Here is a 19,135-nt window from a genome sequence, read left to right on the forward strand (position 1 = left end):
TTGCCTGTAGTGTTAGGTGCATCAGTCAGAGGGAAATGGGTAGGTTACTCTTTGGAGGGTCAGTGTGGACTTGTTGGGCCGAAGAGCCTGTTTCCACACTGTAGATAATTAATCTATTCTAACTTTGCTTAAAAAAAGTTTTCTCATGTTTTGATTCCTCCTTAGGTAGTTCTGTGTAATCCCTGTCCGCTGCGTGTTGGGGTGTGTGGTTGGAGAGGGGAGCTGCAATTCATTTCTCTGCCTCATTAATTTATTTTTTTTCAAGTTGCCGGTTTGACTTGCTCGTGTAGTCGGGAAATTGGAAGCTGCGGTGTTTTACACATTGTCTTTGCTCTCTCTCCGTTTCCCCCAGGTCATGTTGGAGCAGATGCAAGGGCTGGCCCACCTCGAGCTGTCAGGCTGCAACGACTTCACGGAGGCCGGCCTGTGGTCCAGCCTGAACGCGCGGATTACCTCGCTGAGCGTCAGCGACTGCATCAACGTCGCCGACGACGCCATCGCCGCCATTTCACAGCTGCTGCCCAACCTGACGGAGCTGAACTTACAGGCCTACCACGTGACGGACACGGCCATGGCCTACTTCACCGCCAAGCAGGGCTACACCACGCACACGCTGCGCCTCAACTCTTGCTGGGAGATCACCAACCATGGCGTGGTGAACATGGTACACAGCCTGCCCAACCTCACCGCCCTCAGCCTCTCCGGCTGCTCCAAGATCACCGACGACGGCGTGGAGCTCGTGGCAGAGAACCTACGCAAGCTGCGCAGCTTGGACCTCTCGTGGTGTCCACGCATCACTGACATGGCGTTGGAGTATATTGCATGTGATCTGCACAAGCTCGAGGAGCTGATATTGGACAGGTAGACCAAAGCCTACATCTCCGTTGATATTAGTAATGTGGGCAGTTTCATACGCAACAGTAAGACTTATTATTACTGGTCTCAGGTCATTTATCAGTGAAGCCACACACACACACAGACACTGTGAACTTCCAAAGGTCCACACCAGCACCAGCTGCAGGGGTCTCCATTATCTCACAGACAAATCTCCAAATGCACTTACATGCATGGAAGTAATTGTATAAGCTAGCATAGAGATGTACAGCATGGAAACAGACCCTTTGGTCCAACCCGTCCATGCCGACCAGATATCCCAACCCAATCTAGTCCCACCTGCCAGCACCCGGCCCATATCCCTCCAAGCCCTTCCTATTCATATACCCATCCAGATGTCTTTTAAATGTTGCAATTGTACCAGCCTCCACCACATCCTCTGGCAGCTCATTCCATACATGTACATATAAGATTCTGAGAGGTTTGACAGGGTAGATGTGGATTCCCCCAATGGGAGAGTTTAGACCCAGAGCACATGACCTCAGAATAAGAAGTTCCACATTTGAGATAGAGATAAGGAGGGATTTCTTCTCTCTCAGGCTGCAGGTTGTCCCCAGGTTACAAACAAGTTCTGTTCTGGAGTCTGTTTGCAAGTTGGTTTGTGTACAAGTCAGAAACAAAGCTGGGCAAGTAAAGAGCTGTTTGTACGTACAGGAAAATGTTCATATGATAGATCTTTGAAATGATACTTCCTGTTTGAGGTTGTGTTCTTAAGTCAGGGACCTCCTGAAGTGATTCTGTGCAATATGTTGCCATAGAGGCCTGTAGAGGTTGGGGAATTAAGTACATTCAAGGCAGAGGTGAATGGATTTTTAATCAGGAAGGGGATCAAGGGTTTCTGGGGAAAAGACAGGAAAATAGAATTGAGAATTATTAGGTCAGCCATGTCTCATTGAATGGTGGAGCAGACCCGATGGGCTGAATGGCCTGCTCCTATGTCTTATGGTCTTAACAATAATGCTCGGCAATAACTATGACAATACTTAACCGCCTGGTGACTTTATTCTCCCTCTCTCTTCGCACAGAGGTCTGATTTTAGCTTATGGTCAAAACTCACCCCTGTGTTTGCCCAAGGGTAGGAAGAACTGTAGCACCAACTTTGCACAGCCCAGTTTCATAAAATTGTCACAAAAGCTACCCACATATAAAATATATACATTCACTTGATGAAGTGAGGGTCCAGGTTGCGCACATCATGGGCACTTTAAGCAGAAGAATCTGGACGATGAAATGTAGTCATAGGAAAGTATTGTTGCTGTCCAAGCTCCAAAACTAGCTCAGTTCTGCTGAGTTTATCTGTTACTCATAAACTGTGATATGAATGAAATTTGTTTAACTGGAAATTAAGTGCATATAATTAGATGACTGGCCGCATTTGTTGTTTCTTTGTCCCATGATTCGTGCGATGTGTGCATGCACATAATATACCCTGTCACTAACTGTGTTTATACTTACTGTTGCTATGCTGCAGAACTATTCTTTTTGCTTATTGATTTACAATAGCTGTCGTCCGTGAAGTTCAGTTGTGAACTGGGGAGCTTCAAGGGACACTGTATATACACAGGGGCTGATTCTGGGCTTGCTAAGGAGCCGAAGAGTAAGAGCAGTAATGGAAAGCTGACAAATGTTCATAATGACAAAAATGTGTCATATCTGAATAAACCGAAAAAACTGCGGATGCTGTAAATCGGAGACGAAAATAGAAAATGCTGGAAAAGCTCAGCAGATCTGGCAGCATCTGCAGAGAGAAATCAGGGATAACGTTTCGGTCCAGTTCTGAGGAAGGGTCACTGGACCCGAAACGTTATCCCTGAGCTCTCTCTGCAGATGCTGCCAGACCTGCTGAGCTTTTCTAGCAATTTCTGTCTTTGTCTCTGATTTCGATTTCAACTAGCAACTTTATTAATGAGGTATTTTGGGCATGTACATTTCACTGCAGATATTTTCAGTTGCCAACTGCAATAACTGTAGTTACTGTCATGGATGCTAGATTACCGAACCACCAAAACTCCTTTGATTATTCATATTACAACATACAGGTGCGGATTACCTATCAGGGGTCGGTTAATTCTGTTGACTGGGTGGCTGCTTTACAGTGTGGAGTGATACCCACAATGTGGGTTCAATTCCAACTGCAGTAGCTGAAGGTACCATAAAGGACTCTCCTTCTCAATGCCCTCCCTTGCCCGATGGGTGGTGATCCTCAGGTTAAACCACCTGAGAGCCTAGGGGCTATGGCAATTATACCTTTTGATATACAAATGGATCAGCAAGTATGTTCCTCTGTATCTCTTCCATTAGCTTGTACTTTCATAACTACTGCAGGCCATGGGATATTGTATCTGCTCAACACTTTAAACAGCTTAACGTTTTGCGTAGTTATGATCGTCAAACCTAGTTTTGGTTATTTTGGGACTTCAACATAGTCAGCGGAAATGGTAACCTTCTGAACGAATGTTGGTTTATTTATACAAATGTGATATTATTATCGATGCAAATGAACCACTTGACCTGCATAAAATAATCTGACTTCGTATGAGAAAATGATACATGAGATCATGCTTCAGCAAAGGAGAACTTTATCCTCCAGTAATTCAATCCAGAAGAAGAATCTTTTTTCCAAGAGAGACAGCCACTTAACCACGGCAGATGACTGTGCTAAGGGATGGGTCAGCACTACCAAAGGACTGCACTGATGTTCTAAAGACTGGAAATGCTATTGATTGTTGAGATGGAATCAATGACCTTAACTAATCAGAAAGATCAGGTCTTACGCTAAAAGATTGGAGCGACTGGGCTTGTATACACTTGGGTTTAGAAGGCTGAGAGGGGATCTGATTGAGGTGTATAAGATTATTAAAGGATTGGACACTCTGGAGGCAGGAAGCATGTTTCCGCTGATGGGTGAGTCCCGATCCAGAAGACACAGTTTAAAAATAAGGAGTAGGCCACTTAGAACAGAGTTGAGGAGAAACTTCTTCACCCAGAGAGTGGTGGATGTATGGAATGCTCTGCCCCAGAAGGCTGTGGAGGCCAAGTCTCTGGATCCTTTCAAGAAAGAGTTGGATAGAGCTCTTAAGGATAGTGGAATCAAGGGTTATGGGGGTAAGACAGAAACAGGATACTGATTGAGGATGATCAGCCATGATCATAATGAATGGTAGTGCAGGCTCGAAGGGCAGAATGGCCTACTCCTGTACCTATTGTCTATTGTCTATAGCATTGAACTCCAAAAAGCCACCAAGGAAATACCGAACAAGCCTGGAGAAAATCCTTGCCCAGACGGCTGATTCGCAGATACTATCCATGCCTTGAAGACTGCTTCAAGAGTTGGTAAGTCATAATCTAAGTTCTCTGTTGCTTTTCTATAAAAATGGATATTCTCTTTATAAAGTATGTATAATGACTGATCATTTATTTATTAAAGTCAACTAATAACTCCCTGCATTGTTTCTTGTTAATGAAGTGCAGTCCAGTGTGCGGTCTAATCATGTGAAATCATTTGTATCTCTACAGATGAGCACCCCAGTGAGGTGATGCAGGTGATACTGTTTCTGAAGGTGAATAAGACGCACAGGAATACCTCCAGCAAGAAGGATGTGCGATCTGAACTCCAAGCAGGTTGCTTAGAAAAAGGTCATCATGTCAAGTGTGGTCAGAACTGTTCTTTAAGCCTTTACATTCCAACGCAAAGAATACTAAAGACTGGCCTTGCTGACAACATAGAACATTACAGCACAGTACAGGCCCTTTGGCCCTCGATGTTGCACCGACCTGTGAAATCAATCTGAAGCCTATCTAACCTACACTATTCCATTCTCGTCCATATGCCTATCCAATGAACATTTAAATGCCTTTAAAGTTGGCGAGTCTACTACTGACAAGGCAGGAGTTGTCTTTCTGCTGTAGCATTTTACACTGATAATGTTAGAGGAGGCCTTTTGTCAAACCCATTGCAATGTGCTTATGGCACTGAACTTAATACCTGGAAGGGTATTACCCTAATGGTGGAGGTCCTTCCTTCTCAGGCATCCACTGTCCAGTGGTGGAGACTGCCAGTAGAACAGAAAGATCCCTCTGGTGTCCTTTGTACTGATGACCATTCTTCCCTGCATTGGCTGGAGTACTACCAATGACATCTGCTCCCTTGGCCCTGCTATTATTGTTGGGCTGAAGGTAGGAAGTCTCTCTGCAGGCTTTGGCAATCGTGAGAGCAGCCAGCAGACCACTTTTCCAGGAATTATTCCCAACAAACCCCTGGAAATGGTTGTGGTCTGTGTTGCTACCGACTCTCCAGTCAACGGCTGGCCTTATTCCCTGCAGTCACTAAACTCCACCCATCCTGTGCCATTTGAGAAACCTTGTAATGTGGCATAGTTGCACAGTATTTAGAGGGGTGTAACTGGCAAAAGCAGCTTGTGTTTCTACTCAACCTGGAGGGCACACTGATAAGTCGTCAAGTTTAATCCAAGTACTTCGAAGACCTCACTTTTCAGAGCACACTGTGAATGGGAATTGCAATGTGGCTTTGAAATCACTTTAAAACACTCCCAACCTTGACTGTCACTTTGTGAAAATTTCCTGAATGAGAATTCCTTGCAGAATTCCTGCCAATACTTGGAAATCTATTGATGAATCGAACAAGTCTACATGTATAATAATATCATACATGATCAATATTTAAGTGCATCAAGTAATTGCACTGTGGTTATTAATCTCTGTATAAGTACACAATAAAGGAATCCTCAATCATAAAAGGTTTTGGAGAATTGCTTATTGATATGTTTATATTTTTACATAAAACTAAGAGAAAGGACAATAATTAAGTCATACAAACATCCATAATAAGTGCCTATAAGATTTATCAATCAAGTGAGGAATTTTTAAAATCATTTTTGGTGTGAAGGTTTTCCTCTGTCATCTCCCTCATTTTGGAACTCTTCAGTGGAATGAAATTTCCATTTCAAAGCAGAATATCTTCTATCAAAGATTCTCCTCTATTTGACACACTTTTATCTTGTTTGACCTGTGGAGTTTCAGTTATGAATGTATTCTGAAGGTGATTAAAGTCATGCCACAAAAAGTTTTACTTGCAACTTGCACAGAAAAGCATGTAGAAGTTTTCTTAATGGAGCACTTCCCCTTAACTTCAATAGCATTACTCACTCAATCCCTTACTATCGACATCTTGGGAGTTACCATTGACCAGAAATATAATCTCACCAATGTTTACAGACACATCATTGAAAGTATACAGTCCAGGTGCATAATGGCCTGGTGTGGCAACTGCTCTATCCAGGACCGTAAGAAACTACACAAGGTTGTGTGCCCTGCCCAGACCATCATGGGAGCCAACCTCCCATCCATGGACTCCATTTACACTTCCAGTTGCTATAGAAAGGCTGGCAACATCATCAAAGACCAATTCCATTCCCAGTAATGCTCTTTTGTTAGGCAGAAGATACAGAAGCTTGAACACACACCAACAGGTTCAAGAACAGCTTTTTCCATGCCGTTATTAGACTGCTGAATGTAATCTCTAACTTCAAATAATGTTGATCTTGCTTCACGTATCTCCTGTGCAGTGTAATCTGTATGCCTCACTCTGTCGAAGCACCCAATGATTGTTATGTATTGCTTACTATGGTCTGCTTGTACTGCTTGCAAACAAAATTTTTCACTGTACTTAGGTACATGTGACAATAAATCAAATCAAATCAAATTCAAGACCAGATCAGAATCTTGGAATTCTGCAGTGAATGACTCAAATCCTAACTCCTTCACAACATATCTATTATCTACAAGGCGAAGACAAAATCGTCATTGAATATTCTCCACATGCATGGATCGGAGCTGCAGTAACAATACGGAAGAACTCAACACCATCCAACAATTTTCCAAGGCACCTTTAAAGACATCTCCCAAACTTGTGTAGAAGGACAAAGATAGCAGCTGCAATGGAGACCAGTCGCTTCCACATCACTCACCATCCCAATTTGGAATGATGTCGGCATTCCTTTACTACAGGTCTATTCTGGGACTCCTTTCCTACCAATACCGTGGGTGTATCTACACTACACTACTCCTGCTGCTTAAGAAAGTGGCTCACCACCACTTTCTCAGGGGCAATTAGGGATGGGCAATTCCTACTGGCCATGCCAATGATATGCATATCCCAGGTCAAAAAAAAAGTGTAATATATTCTTTCTTCAGGAATGCTTATGCCCGAAACGTCGAATCTCCTGTTCCTTAGATGCTACCTGACCTGCTGTGCTTTTCCAGCAACACATTTTCAGCTCTGATCTCCAGCATCTGCAGACCTCACTCTCTCCTGTAATATATTCTTACCTATTTTGAATATGATAAAAGTAAGTACAATTCCAGTGATTGCAATAGACCTACGATAGATATAGAGTGTGTTGCTGGAAAAGTGTGCATTTCCAGCAACACACTCTCAACTCTGATCTCCAGCATCTGCAGACCTCACTGTCTCCTACGACACATCTATGCAAGATTGTGAGTGCTTATTCATGCTGTTTGATGTTGCACCACAATTCAACAGTTGTCATAATGGTCATTGAAGACAGTGGCCATTCTGTCCCTGAAGATCAGAAGCTGAGGGACCAGTAAGGTGTACTGTGTGAGTATGCAAGCTCTGTGCAACTCGCCATATTGGTTTGAGCTCCATCCAGAATGACGGGATGAAGCAACTGTCAGCCCATTTCCAATGGAGTTTTGGGATGTGCATCTGTTATGGGCTCATTCCTGGAACTATCTCACTCTTCCAGGTTTTCTCAGTCTGTTATGGGTATGTAGAGCAGCCATGATCTTTCCAGGGTCCTCTGCAATTCACCCATCAAAAAAAAAGCCACGTGTGTGTGTGTGTGTGTGTGTATATATATATATATATATATATGTGTGTGTGTGTGTATTTATATATATATGTGTGTGTGTGTGTGTATTTATATATATATATATGTGTGTGTGTATATATATATATATATATATATATTCACATATTATAAACCATGGCACGTTTCACCTCCTCCCCACAGCATTCTTGCCTCACCATTGTCAAGATGGGTTTTTTTCTGGCAGATTACTCCTCATCCTCTTTGTGAATAACACATTGCTTCTGGTGACATGATTTGCTCTCTAACCAAGCTTCCTGACAATGTAGGAGGATGCAATTTTTCTGGGTCCTCTTGCTCCTCTATTTTGATGCAATAGATCCTGTATGTTTCTGGGTTTGTGGCCAAAGAAGCCATGAGCCAAGTATGAGGGCAGCCAATGCAGTCCCAATGTGAAACCCTTTGGTAAATACCGGACCAAGGTGAAGAAGCATAACATGTCTGCTATTGTAAAATAAAGGGCTTCATAACTGATGAATATCTTACCAAGTGGAGTCATCCTTGTTAAAGAAAAATAGAAAATAAGACACAAGACCAGTTAATTAACTTTTGATGGCGTTGGTTGAGGGATAATCTTGGTGTGGACATTAGGAAAATTCCCATACTGCTCATCAAATTGTGCCATGAAATATTTTGGGCTGGATCTTACCTTATTTTTTAGCTTTGTGCGAGTTGTATTGAGTTTTCAGGAGGGCTTAACACTGCAAGATCTAGCGAGTTCTCTCACCCTATCTTAAAAAATTTGGTTGAAACACAGAAAAATAGAAAACAGGAACAGGAGTAGGCCATTCGGCCCTTCGAGTCTGCACTACCATTCAATATGGTCATGGCTGATCATGCAATCTCAGTATCCTGTTCCCACTTTGTCTCCATACCCCTGGATTCCATTGCTGCAAGAGCCACATCCAGCTACCTCTTGAATACATCTCGTGTACCAGCCCCAACAGCTTCCTGTGGGAGAGAATTCTACAGGTTCACAGCTCTCTCATCTCATGGCTTACACCTTATTCTTAGATTGTGATGTCTGAGAAGTACATGCCAGAATAGGATTGATTCATATTTTGGCACGATTATGAATCAAAGCCACCTTAGCTGGTGTGGAGTCAAGGCAAAATTGCTCAATTGCAAATTTACAGAATAATGCAGAGTTATCAGACCCCTCCACTCCCATCAGCAGATTTGCTGTTGAAAGCTTGGAATAGTAAAGGGAATAAATGCTGTAAAATGTGATTGTCATTAGGGTAGAAAGTGTGAGCATTGCTATAATTGTGTGAAATACGCTTGTCCCCCATACTGCTGTGTTGCTTTTGCACAAACACTGTTAGCTCTGTAAAATTCATAAAGAAATGGCATCTGTTGCATAAACGATTAGTACCCTGACCAACCTTATGACGATGTCACCAAGCTGCACATTATTAAGTGCAAATACCACAGTGTGGGCAGAGTTAGAAAACTTTCCAGGCTGCTCTAGAGTGATGATTTGGACATGCCAGCGTTGGACTGGAGCGTACAAAGTTAAAAATCACACAACACCAGGTTATAGTCCAACAGGTTTATTTGGAAGCACTAGCTTTCAGAGTGCTGCTCCTTCAGGTGCTTGTGGATTATAAGATTGTGTGATCTTGTATAGTTACATGAGGTAATAACTGATATCCTGCCTACTTTTGTTTTGTTTTCACAGAAGAAGAGACTTCTTTAAAATGCTAGGGAAGCAAATTATCGATTGGGAAGGAAGAATAGATGGAGTTTAGGAGAATCAGCATTTTGGGCAAAAGCCCTTCATCAGGAATTCCTGATGAAAGGCTTATGTCTGAAATGTCAATTCTCCTGCTCCTCAGATGCTGCCTGACCTGCTGTGCTTTTCCAGCACCACGCTCTGTGCGTACAGAACCCAACCTCATAGCGTGACAACAAACCACATGATAAATCACCACCAATTGTAATCTCTTCTGTTTTCATCAAATTGGCCCGTTCTAAAGGCAGAATAAAGGACTCAAAGCTTGTTTTACTTTTGCTTTGGAGGCTTACTGGTACGTTATAGTCTGGCCTTGTGATGTCTGAAACAGGAGTAAAGAGAAGACAGATTGGTTAATTAAAAAATCTTCTCTGTTTGAGCCAGTTCATGTGACAAGAGAATAAAGATGGCTTTGTAGTGTCTCCATGAGGTTACACAATCAGATGCTATTCTTGTGATGGGTTTGGGATCAGATTCCACCTTGTGACTGAGCATGAAATCCTTGTGATGGAACATAAAATGTAATAGATTTAAGTGCTTTGTGGGGAACTTATATTGCATTAAGCAAACCAAAGAACCTCACCAATCATGTTTATTGAAATCAGCAATGAAGCAGCGCATTGGGCCCATATGGAAAAGCTAATCATTTATCACAATGCTGACAGGAGCAGTAACATTAGCCCTCAGCAGTGATAAAATGAAACACCCACTCTGTGAATATATAAAATTGTTATATCCCCGCCAACTGGCACTTAGCAATGCAAAACAGCGAGTAAACTATCCATATCTTGAGTTCAGGAACAGATGTGCTGTAACCAACAATACCACAATTTTTCTCTCGTGGTTTCAGCAGGTGCCTTAGAGAGAGACCAACAGTCTCTGTTCTGCCCATTATGTAGAAACATTAAATGATTGACATTGCTTCATATTCTTTGTTTTCTCAAATAAGACCATGAAAAACAGATTCAACTTTGGGATTTACAGTCCTAGTAACCATATATTTCCAAATATTAAATTTTGAAATTGACAGAATTTTAATGCTTAATTCCAGATTTGAATCAAATTTGACAGTTTTAACCATATAATTAAGGCACTAATTAAGTCCTCCCTCTCAATAATTGCATTTAACTCCATTGTAAAAATATAAGAAATTATTGGAAAGAAGACAGGTCATTTGGCTCTGCTATTCAATAAGATCATCCCTGATTGTTCACCTAAATTCCATATTCTTATACTATCCCAATATATTTTAATTCCCTTCAGATCTAAAAATCCATCTGGCTCTATCCCAGGTACGCTATATGATGATCAGACATGGTCAGAAAGCCCAAAACGATTGTTGGCAGCAATCATTAGTGCGATGGTTCACACATAAAATTTCCCAAGAGATTCAAAGGCCATCAGGCTTTGTTTAAAGTGGTATAAAACATTGTTTCAGCCTCACTTGGAGTGTTGTGTCTTGTTCTTTAAGAAAAATGTGAAGTCATTAGCGAGAGGGCAGTGAAGCTTCACAAGGAAGGGTTCCAGAGAGGAGAAACTTCAATAGAGGAGAAAAGCGGATAGATCAGAGAGTTGGGATTATTTTTCTGGAGAAGGAAATTCAAGAGGAGACATGATGCAGATGTTCAAAATCATGAGGGGTCTAGACAGAGTTCCCACTGGTGATGGAATCAAGAAATATTTGATTCCTACATCCAAATTGTTACTGTATATTCTGATTAGCTGGGGTCCAAGCATTGATTCCCACAGTGCCCCACTCATCACTGAATTTCATGACCCATTTATTTCTACTTCCTGCTTCCTGTTTTCTAGCTAATTCTCGGTCCATGCCAACATATTGCCACCAATCCCATATACTTTCATTTTGCACACTGATCTCTTGCCTGGGAGTTAATCAAAAGCTTTCTGTAATCCACCCTCATTAATTCGACTGATTACATGCTCAAAAAGCTCCGAAAGGTTTGTCAAAGATGATTTTCCTTTATAGATCCACGTTAACTTTGTTTAATCCTATTGCTATTTTTCTATGTGTCCTATCATTACATCCTTTCTAATAGATCCTAGCATTTCCTGACAACTGGTGCTAGGCTTAACCATCTGTAAATCCTAGTTTTCTCCTCCCCTCTTTGAAACAATGGGATTACATCAGCCTCCCTCCAATCTGCCCAGACTGCTCCCAAGTCTACAAAAGTTTCGAAAATGGCAACCGATACATCACTATTTGCATGGCATTCTCCTTTGGTACCTTGGGATATAGATTATCAGGCCCTGGGGATTTATTAGATTTCAGCCCTTTTCATTTCCTTAGCACTACTTTTCTTTACTAGTCCTAAGCTCCATCTATTCCTCCTTCCCAATCGACAATTTGCTTCCCTAGCATTTTAAAGAAGTCTCTTCTTCTGTAAAAACAAAACAAAAGTAGGCAGGATGAGACAGACACGGCTCCAACTCTGCCCGAGGTCTCCTAATGAGCAAGGAGCAGGCCCAAGGCTTAATCCCCCAATCCAGATTGGTAGACCGAGCCGAGACTTCAGGTCTGTGAGTTTGACGATGGTGAGTTTGGTTCCAGCACAGGTTCCTGCGTCATTGATGGTGGCTGCGTTGGTGAGGTCGGCCCAGCGTGAACTCATGGTAGTGAAGCATGGTGGCTCTTTGCTCCAGCAGCAGTGGAGCGCAGTTACAGCAGTGTCGTTGGTTTAGTGGCATAGACATGTGGAACTAGGCTGGAGGAGCCTGGATCCAGGCCCAGGGCTGATCTACAAGCAGGAGCTATTACAAAGACCACCTATAACTATTGAGATAAGACCACAAGATGAACTTCACTGTTTAATTTTTCTGGCTGTATATTTCTGTGTTTTGGTTTATTTTTCTGCATTTCAAGATGGCGCCAGAGAGCTGCGACTCTAAACAATATCGTATCTGGAATAAATACACATGATAATAAATAAACCAAATCAAATTTTTATTCACATTTTGTATGATGACAGGAGAGTGTTAGCAGCAGAGAGAAATCTCAATGTGTATTAGTCTGGCGATGATCAAAAATAATGCTACAAGGCAGTGGTGCTGCAGGGATAAAATAACACATTCCTGATGAAGGACTTATGCCCGAAACGTTGGCTCTCCAGGTTCTTAGATGCTGGCTGACTTACTGCGCTTTTCCAACACCATACTTTTCAACTCTGATTCTCCCACATCTGCTGTCCTCACTCTCTCTTATAATAACACAGGCCAGTTCTCTCACAATATCTAGATTTGCATTATGCCACAAAACTATGTTTCTTGTTTTTTAATTAAATAAAATTGCACATCTCCTGTGCTATAATTTAGGCTTGGAGATTTTTGTTTTCATTTCTCTTAAATGCAAAATTGACTCCCCAACAAGTCTATTGAGCACTCATTACCATGGATTATTTAAATGTCTTCAACTGCAGAGGGGGTCCTTGCAGATGAATTGCATCCACGGGTGGGAAAGTAATCTGCCTCCTTCCTCTCATTTTAACTTTAATTCGAAAAATGAGATTGTGTGGTGGCTGATGAAATAATGATGAATGATCTTAATTCACAAGAAATGAGGTCACACGAGCAGCAGCTCTACTCATGCATAAATGGGAACCTGTTTATATGTTGAGGAGACAAGTGATTGATTAAGGACCCACCCACATGTATCATGTTTGTCCTGGAATTACTTAAACTATCACACAAGGAAGAGTCTTCTCTCTAGTGATTGTAACCATTGAATTTTACCCACCTGCTTGTTTCCTATTGTTCATACATTAGAAAACCCTACACTTTGAGCAGCTCAACAACTACATATAGGCTGTTAGGTCAATCATTTATTTAACTCATGATTGGTGTAAACATCCCACAATAGTGGATTAAGGAAAGCTGATCACTTTGCCTCATGTGTTAATCAGTTCCTGATTCAAAGCCAATATAAAGCTTGCTGCAACATTCATTACACTGTATTTAGCATAATGGATAACTGGGTATTACAGTCTAATCAAGGGGCTCAAGCCGGGATTAAGAGCTGTGATATCAATCCTGCAGGTTCTGAAAGAAATCATCTGTCCGAACGTAGATTATCTAAAGAATAATGGCTATCTGAAAGTGATTGAGTGAATGTAATCGCCTCAGGAGTCCAGATGACATTTACATTAACCCTCCGAAGGCCACAATGAGATTGTACCAGCAATGGCCTCCTGTGCAGCCATTAGTTTTACAATACAGTCATTGGATTTTTCAGGACTGGTTTCATTTTATTTTCATTTTGGATTTTACTTTCCTCCGGCAATAATAGGAATTGAATTTAAGAAGCTGGAAACCTTATTAAAAAGTGCTCAATTTTTTTTATTGTGATGCTCCCAGACAGTGATAGTGAAGTTAAGAATGCATTGTTTAAATTACAGTGAGATTTCATTTCATTGCGTTGTACAACTGTAAACAAATTATCCAAGGTTTATCATATATGCATTCATTAAGGCAGTGTCCTTTGAGTTTACAGCTGATGACTGGGAAATAAAACACTGTGTTTATTGTAACTAACAATGAACCTGCATTCTAAAATAGAACCCATGAATCATCAGAGCTAACGGCCCAAAGACAGAAAATGATGTAGCTAGTGCTTTCTGCTTGACTTGTGAAATGAGTGGCTGATAGTTATGTTTGTTGATGAGTCTGCAGGATTATATGCTTACAGACGACTGAGCGACCAACTCCTTAAATGGTACGTTTTTACACAATAATGGTATTTTGTACGGAATCTTAATACAGCCAATTTTAATTTAACCTGCTGGTGAAGAACTGAAGGGATCGGACATCACCGAATCTATACTCCCAATTCTTCTTATTTTAATAGGTGCAGAGAGTAATCTCAGGCGCAAAGTAACCTCCAGCCATCCCCTTGGGATTCCCAATCGGGGAGTTAGATTAAACTTACACCCTAGCTAGTTCCTGGTGCATCTAGACTCAGGCTCCCTCACGTCACTGAGGTGTTATTGATTTCTGTTTCAAATTCACTTTGCATGTTCTCTAGGGGAAGTCAAAGAAACCATTATGGCTCATCACATTTCACCCAGAAGTGAATTTGACCTCAGGGATCACCAAAGGTCAGTGAAAATGATAGGCAGTAAATGTTAAACGTGCATTTCTTTTTTTGTAACGCTCAGAAACTACACATAGATGTGGCATTAAGGTGCCATGGCGAGATAATCAACGTAAAACAGCGCTGTTTTAGTTTACATTGGATTCCAATGAACAAAATATAATCTGACAGGAATTTAAAAAAACCACAAGTATTGGAAATTAAAATTAAAAAACAGAATTCATTGAGAATGATGAGCAAATACAATCAACAATCTAAAGACAATATTAGGTTAAAAAAAACCATAAGAATCATGGATACTGTAAATCAGAAACAAAAACAGAAATTGCTGGAAAAGCTCAGGAGGTCTGGCAGCATCTGTGGAGAGAAACCAGAGTTAGTATTTCTGTTAACCAGTTCTGAGGAAGGGTCACTCAATCCAAAACGCTAACTGATTTCTCTCCACAGATGCTGCCAGACCTGATGAGCTTTTCCAGCAATTTCTGAGACTATTAGGTTAATGTCTCCACTAAAATTCCTGTCTTAGTCTCTAATTTATAAAACCTACTGCAATTTCTGAATGATCTCACCCTTGAACTTCCTAATATAAATCAAAGAACTGCAGGAGCTGAAGATTTGAATTAAACAAAAATAGAAATTGCTGAAGAGAGAGACTCAGCAGGACTGGCAGCGTCTGTGAACAGAGAAGCAGAATTAATGTTTCAAGTCCATGGATCCTTCTTCAGAACTAGAATTATCGAAATGGTTCATTAGATCTGTATGAAGTTCTGTTTCAAACCCTTCAATATTTGAATGAATCTTTATATCTCGTGAAGGGAATATGCAAAACCAAAACTTTATCAAAGATTTTGCGAAGGTATTGGTAGCTAATGTTGAATTAACAGTAGAATTTTCTGCAAAGCTGTTTTGCGCAGAATCAGCAAAGAGTGCTGGAGGCAGAGCAAAAGGCTATCTCGAAAGCATGTTCAGTTTGGGCCAATGCTGTAACCTCTACTTCATGACCTGAGAAACCCCATCAATGTCGTCTTTGTTTTGATTACCACTGAAATTCTGAACATAGATAGAACATAGAACATAGAAAAGTACAGCACAGAACAGACCCTTCAGCCCAGATGTTGTGCTGAGGATTATTTCTGATCTAAAATAAAATAACCTATGCACCCCTCAATTCACTGCTATTCATGTGCATGTCCAGCAGTTGCTTAAATGTCCCTAATGACTGCTTCCACCACCACTGCTGGTAATGCATTCCATGCATTCACAACTCTCTGCTAAAAAAATCTACCTCTGACATCTCCTCTATACCTTCCTCCTAATATCTTAAAACGATGACCCCTCGTGCCAGTCAATCCTGCCCTGGGGAAAAGTCTCTGGCTAATGACTTTAACCATGCTCCTCATTACCTTGTATACCTTGATCAGGTCACCTCTCTTCCTCCTTCTTTCTAGAGAGAAAAGTCCGAACTTAGTCAACTTCTCTTCGTAAGACAAGCCCTCCAGTCCAGTCAGCATCCTGGTAAACCTTCTTTGCACCATCTCCAAAGCCTCTGTATCTTTCCTATAATAGGATAACCATGGGCGTCACGGTGGCACAGTGGTTAGCACTGCTGCCTCACAGCCCCAGAGACCTGGGTTCAATTCCTGCCTCAGGCAACTCTCTAAGTGGAGTTTGCACATTCTCCCTGTGTCTGCGTGGGTTTCCTCCGGGTGCTCCGGTTTCCAACCACAATCCAAAAATGTGCAGGTTAGATGAATTGGCCATGCTAAATTGCCCGTAGTGATAGGTGAAGGGGTAAATATAGGAGAATGGGTCTGGGTGGGTTGCGCTCCGGCAGTTCGGTGTGGACTTGTTGGGTCAAAGGGTCTATTTCCACACTGTAATTAATTTAATTTAAACCAGAATTGGACACAATATTCCAAGTGTGGTCTCACCAGGGTCTTGTTGAACTGCAGCAAATCCTCGCGGCTCTTAAACTCGATCCCCCTGTAAATGACAGCCAAAACACCATATGCTTTCTTAACATCCCAATCCATTTGGGTGGCAACTTTGAGGGATCTTTGCACTTGAACACCAAGATCCCTCTATTCCTCCACATTGCCAAGAAACTGTATTTAATCCTATATTCAGCATTCAAGTTCGACCTTTCAAAATGCATCACTTTGCATTTATCCAGGTTGAATGCCATCTGCCATTTCTCAGCCCAGCTCTGCATCCTGTCTATGTCGCACTGCAGCCTGCAGTAGCCCTCAATACTATCAACATACTATGAACTATGCAAAGCTACTGGCAGGAAGGATCAGTTTTGAAGAGAAGACTCAAAATGCTAATTAGGACTGCTGCTGAACCCTAATAGCCCTTGAGAAGCTGGTATTGAGCCACCTTTGATGTACTGTTGCAAATGCTGCCCATCATCTTATGAATAAATAAAAGTAACATGACAATTACAGTCAACTGTCCTTTAAGAGAAATCCAAAGACAAGAGGTTCAGCTACCTCAGTTCTGACAGGTGTACGTTGATAATGCATCTTTTAAATAAACAATACTTTTTCGTAAGCCAGTATATGTTTTTCAAAGAGAATTGTGATGTGGAAACAAACTGTTGAGGTGAGTGTGGGCTGGACTCTGTGGAGGAGGGATTAATTGCGCCAGGAAAACTACTTCCCTTCAGAAAGTGAACTCAACCCGCACACGCCCATGGAGACACTATAATGAGGATGTCCTTTCTAAAGTTAATTCATTATTAAAATAACTTCCATTCTACTGCCAGCAAACCTAGTTAAACATTCATGCTTCAAATTTGCCATAAGTCATAATGAGGAGTGGCTTGCGAAATCCAAACTCCGTACACCTCAGGGTACCATTATAACTGGAACATTCTGGAATTGGCTTTGCATGCAAGTGGTAGAGGTCAAAAAAATAGACTTAAATTTCTCAATGTGGATATAGTGCATGCATTTAATCTTTTCAGTTGGATCAGCAAGCAGGAAGCATCATATTTTCTATCAAGTGATCAATGGATTCTTCAGAGTTATACATGCAAACTTCAGTTATAGAGCACAGGAACAGACCCTTCGGTCCAACTTGTCCATGCTGCTGGTTCTGAGGCGCTGGGATGCTGGTACTGAGCATCCATTCAAATTGTAAATTGATTCCATGGGTGTCCACGCACTAGCTTTTCAACATGTCAGTTAGCCTCTTTTCAGAGAAAGAACAGGAGTTTGAAACATGGAAGTCTCACTCCCTGCTTCCACAGAATGTGTGGTGCAGTGGTAGTGACCCTACCCCTGGATTGAGAGACCCGGGCTCAAGTTCCACCTGCTCCAGAGGTGTGTACTAACATGTCTGAACACGTAAATTAGTAAAATAGGATAAATTAAGAAAAAGAACATTAATATTGACTGATTTTGCATTATCGTTAACTTGGCTAAATATCCTTCAGTCACAACAGCAAATGTGAAGGTCTTTTCCCTGGAAACAATGTCGGTCAGAGAACATGTCTGTCCAAAAATAAACAAGAAGGTTACTAACAGACAGAAATAATGGAAATAAATTTTGAAAGCTATTTCTTGTGTTTTGCTCTATAGTGACACCGTGTGAGAAATGCTGTACAATCTGTTGTATAGGTAGAGGTTATACAATTTAATTTCCTTTAATGTCCCATTAAACCAATTAAGGGGAGGCAATGGCCTAGTGGTGCTATCACTAGCCTATTAATCCAGGGACCCAGGTAATGTACTGAGTACCTGAGTTCAAATCCCACCAGGGCAGATGATGGAGTTTGAATCCAATAATAAAAAATGGAATTAATGGTCTAACGATGACCATGAAGCTATTGTTGGGGAAAAACCCATCTGGGTCACTAATGTCCTTTAGGGAAGGAAACTGCCATCCTTACCTGGTCTGGCCTATGTGTGACTCCAGACCCACAGCAATGTGGTTGACTCTTAATTGCCCTCTGGGCAATTAGACATGGACACCCTCATCATAGATGGTCAACATGGCTTTGTGAGTGGGAAATCATGTCTCACAAACTTAATTGAGTTTTTTGAAGAAGTAACAAAGAAGATTGATGAGGGCAGAGCAGTAGATGTGATCTATATGGACTTCAGTAAGGCGTTCGACAAGGTTCCCCATGGGAGACTGATTAGCAAGGATAGATCTCATGGAATACAGGGAGAACTAGCCATTTGGATACAGGACTGGCTCAAAGGTAGAGACAGAGGGTGGTGGTGGAGGGTTGTTTTTCAGACTGGTGGCCTGTGACCAGTGGAGTGCCACTAGGATCGGTGCTGGCCCTTCTAATTTTTGTCATTTACATAAATGGTTTGGATGCAGGCATAAGAGGTACAGTTAGTAAGTTTACAGATGACACCAAAATTGGAGGTGTAGTGGACAGTGAAGAGGGTTACCTCAGATTACAACAGAATCTGGACCAGATGGGCCAATGGGCTGAGGGGTGGCAGATGGAGTTTAGATTAGATTAGATTACTT

General features: G+C 41.5%; 1 protein-coding gene across 3 annotated transcripts in view; it reads left to right on the forward strand.

The window, feature by feature from the left end:
• fbxl16 (F-box and leucine-rich repeat protein 16) overlaps nt 1-19,135 on the forward strand; it is a 175,278-nt gene that overhangs the window by 129,789 nt on the left and 26,354 nt on the right. For 2 of the 3 annotated variants that reach the window (XM_060840475.1, XM_060840473.1), the window contains exon 3: nt 353-861. In XM_060840475.1, coding sequence (XP_060696458.1) covers nt 353-861 — 509 coding nt within the window. Of the gene's footprint in view, nt 1-352; nt 862-4,410; nt 5,514-19,135 lie in introns of those variants that run through there. The other variant, XM_060840476.1, reaches the window with a different exon arrangement.

The sequence above is a fragment of the Hemiscyllium ocellatum genome, chromosome 20 (assembly GCF_020745735.1).
Source record: "Hemiscyllium ocellatum isolate sHemOce1 chromosome 20, sHemOce1.pat.X.cur, whole genome shotgun sequence".
NCBI lineage: Eukaryota > Metazoa > Chordata > Chondrichthyes > Orectolobiformes > Hemiscylliidae > Hemiscyllium > Hemiscyllium ocellatum.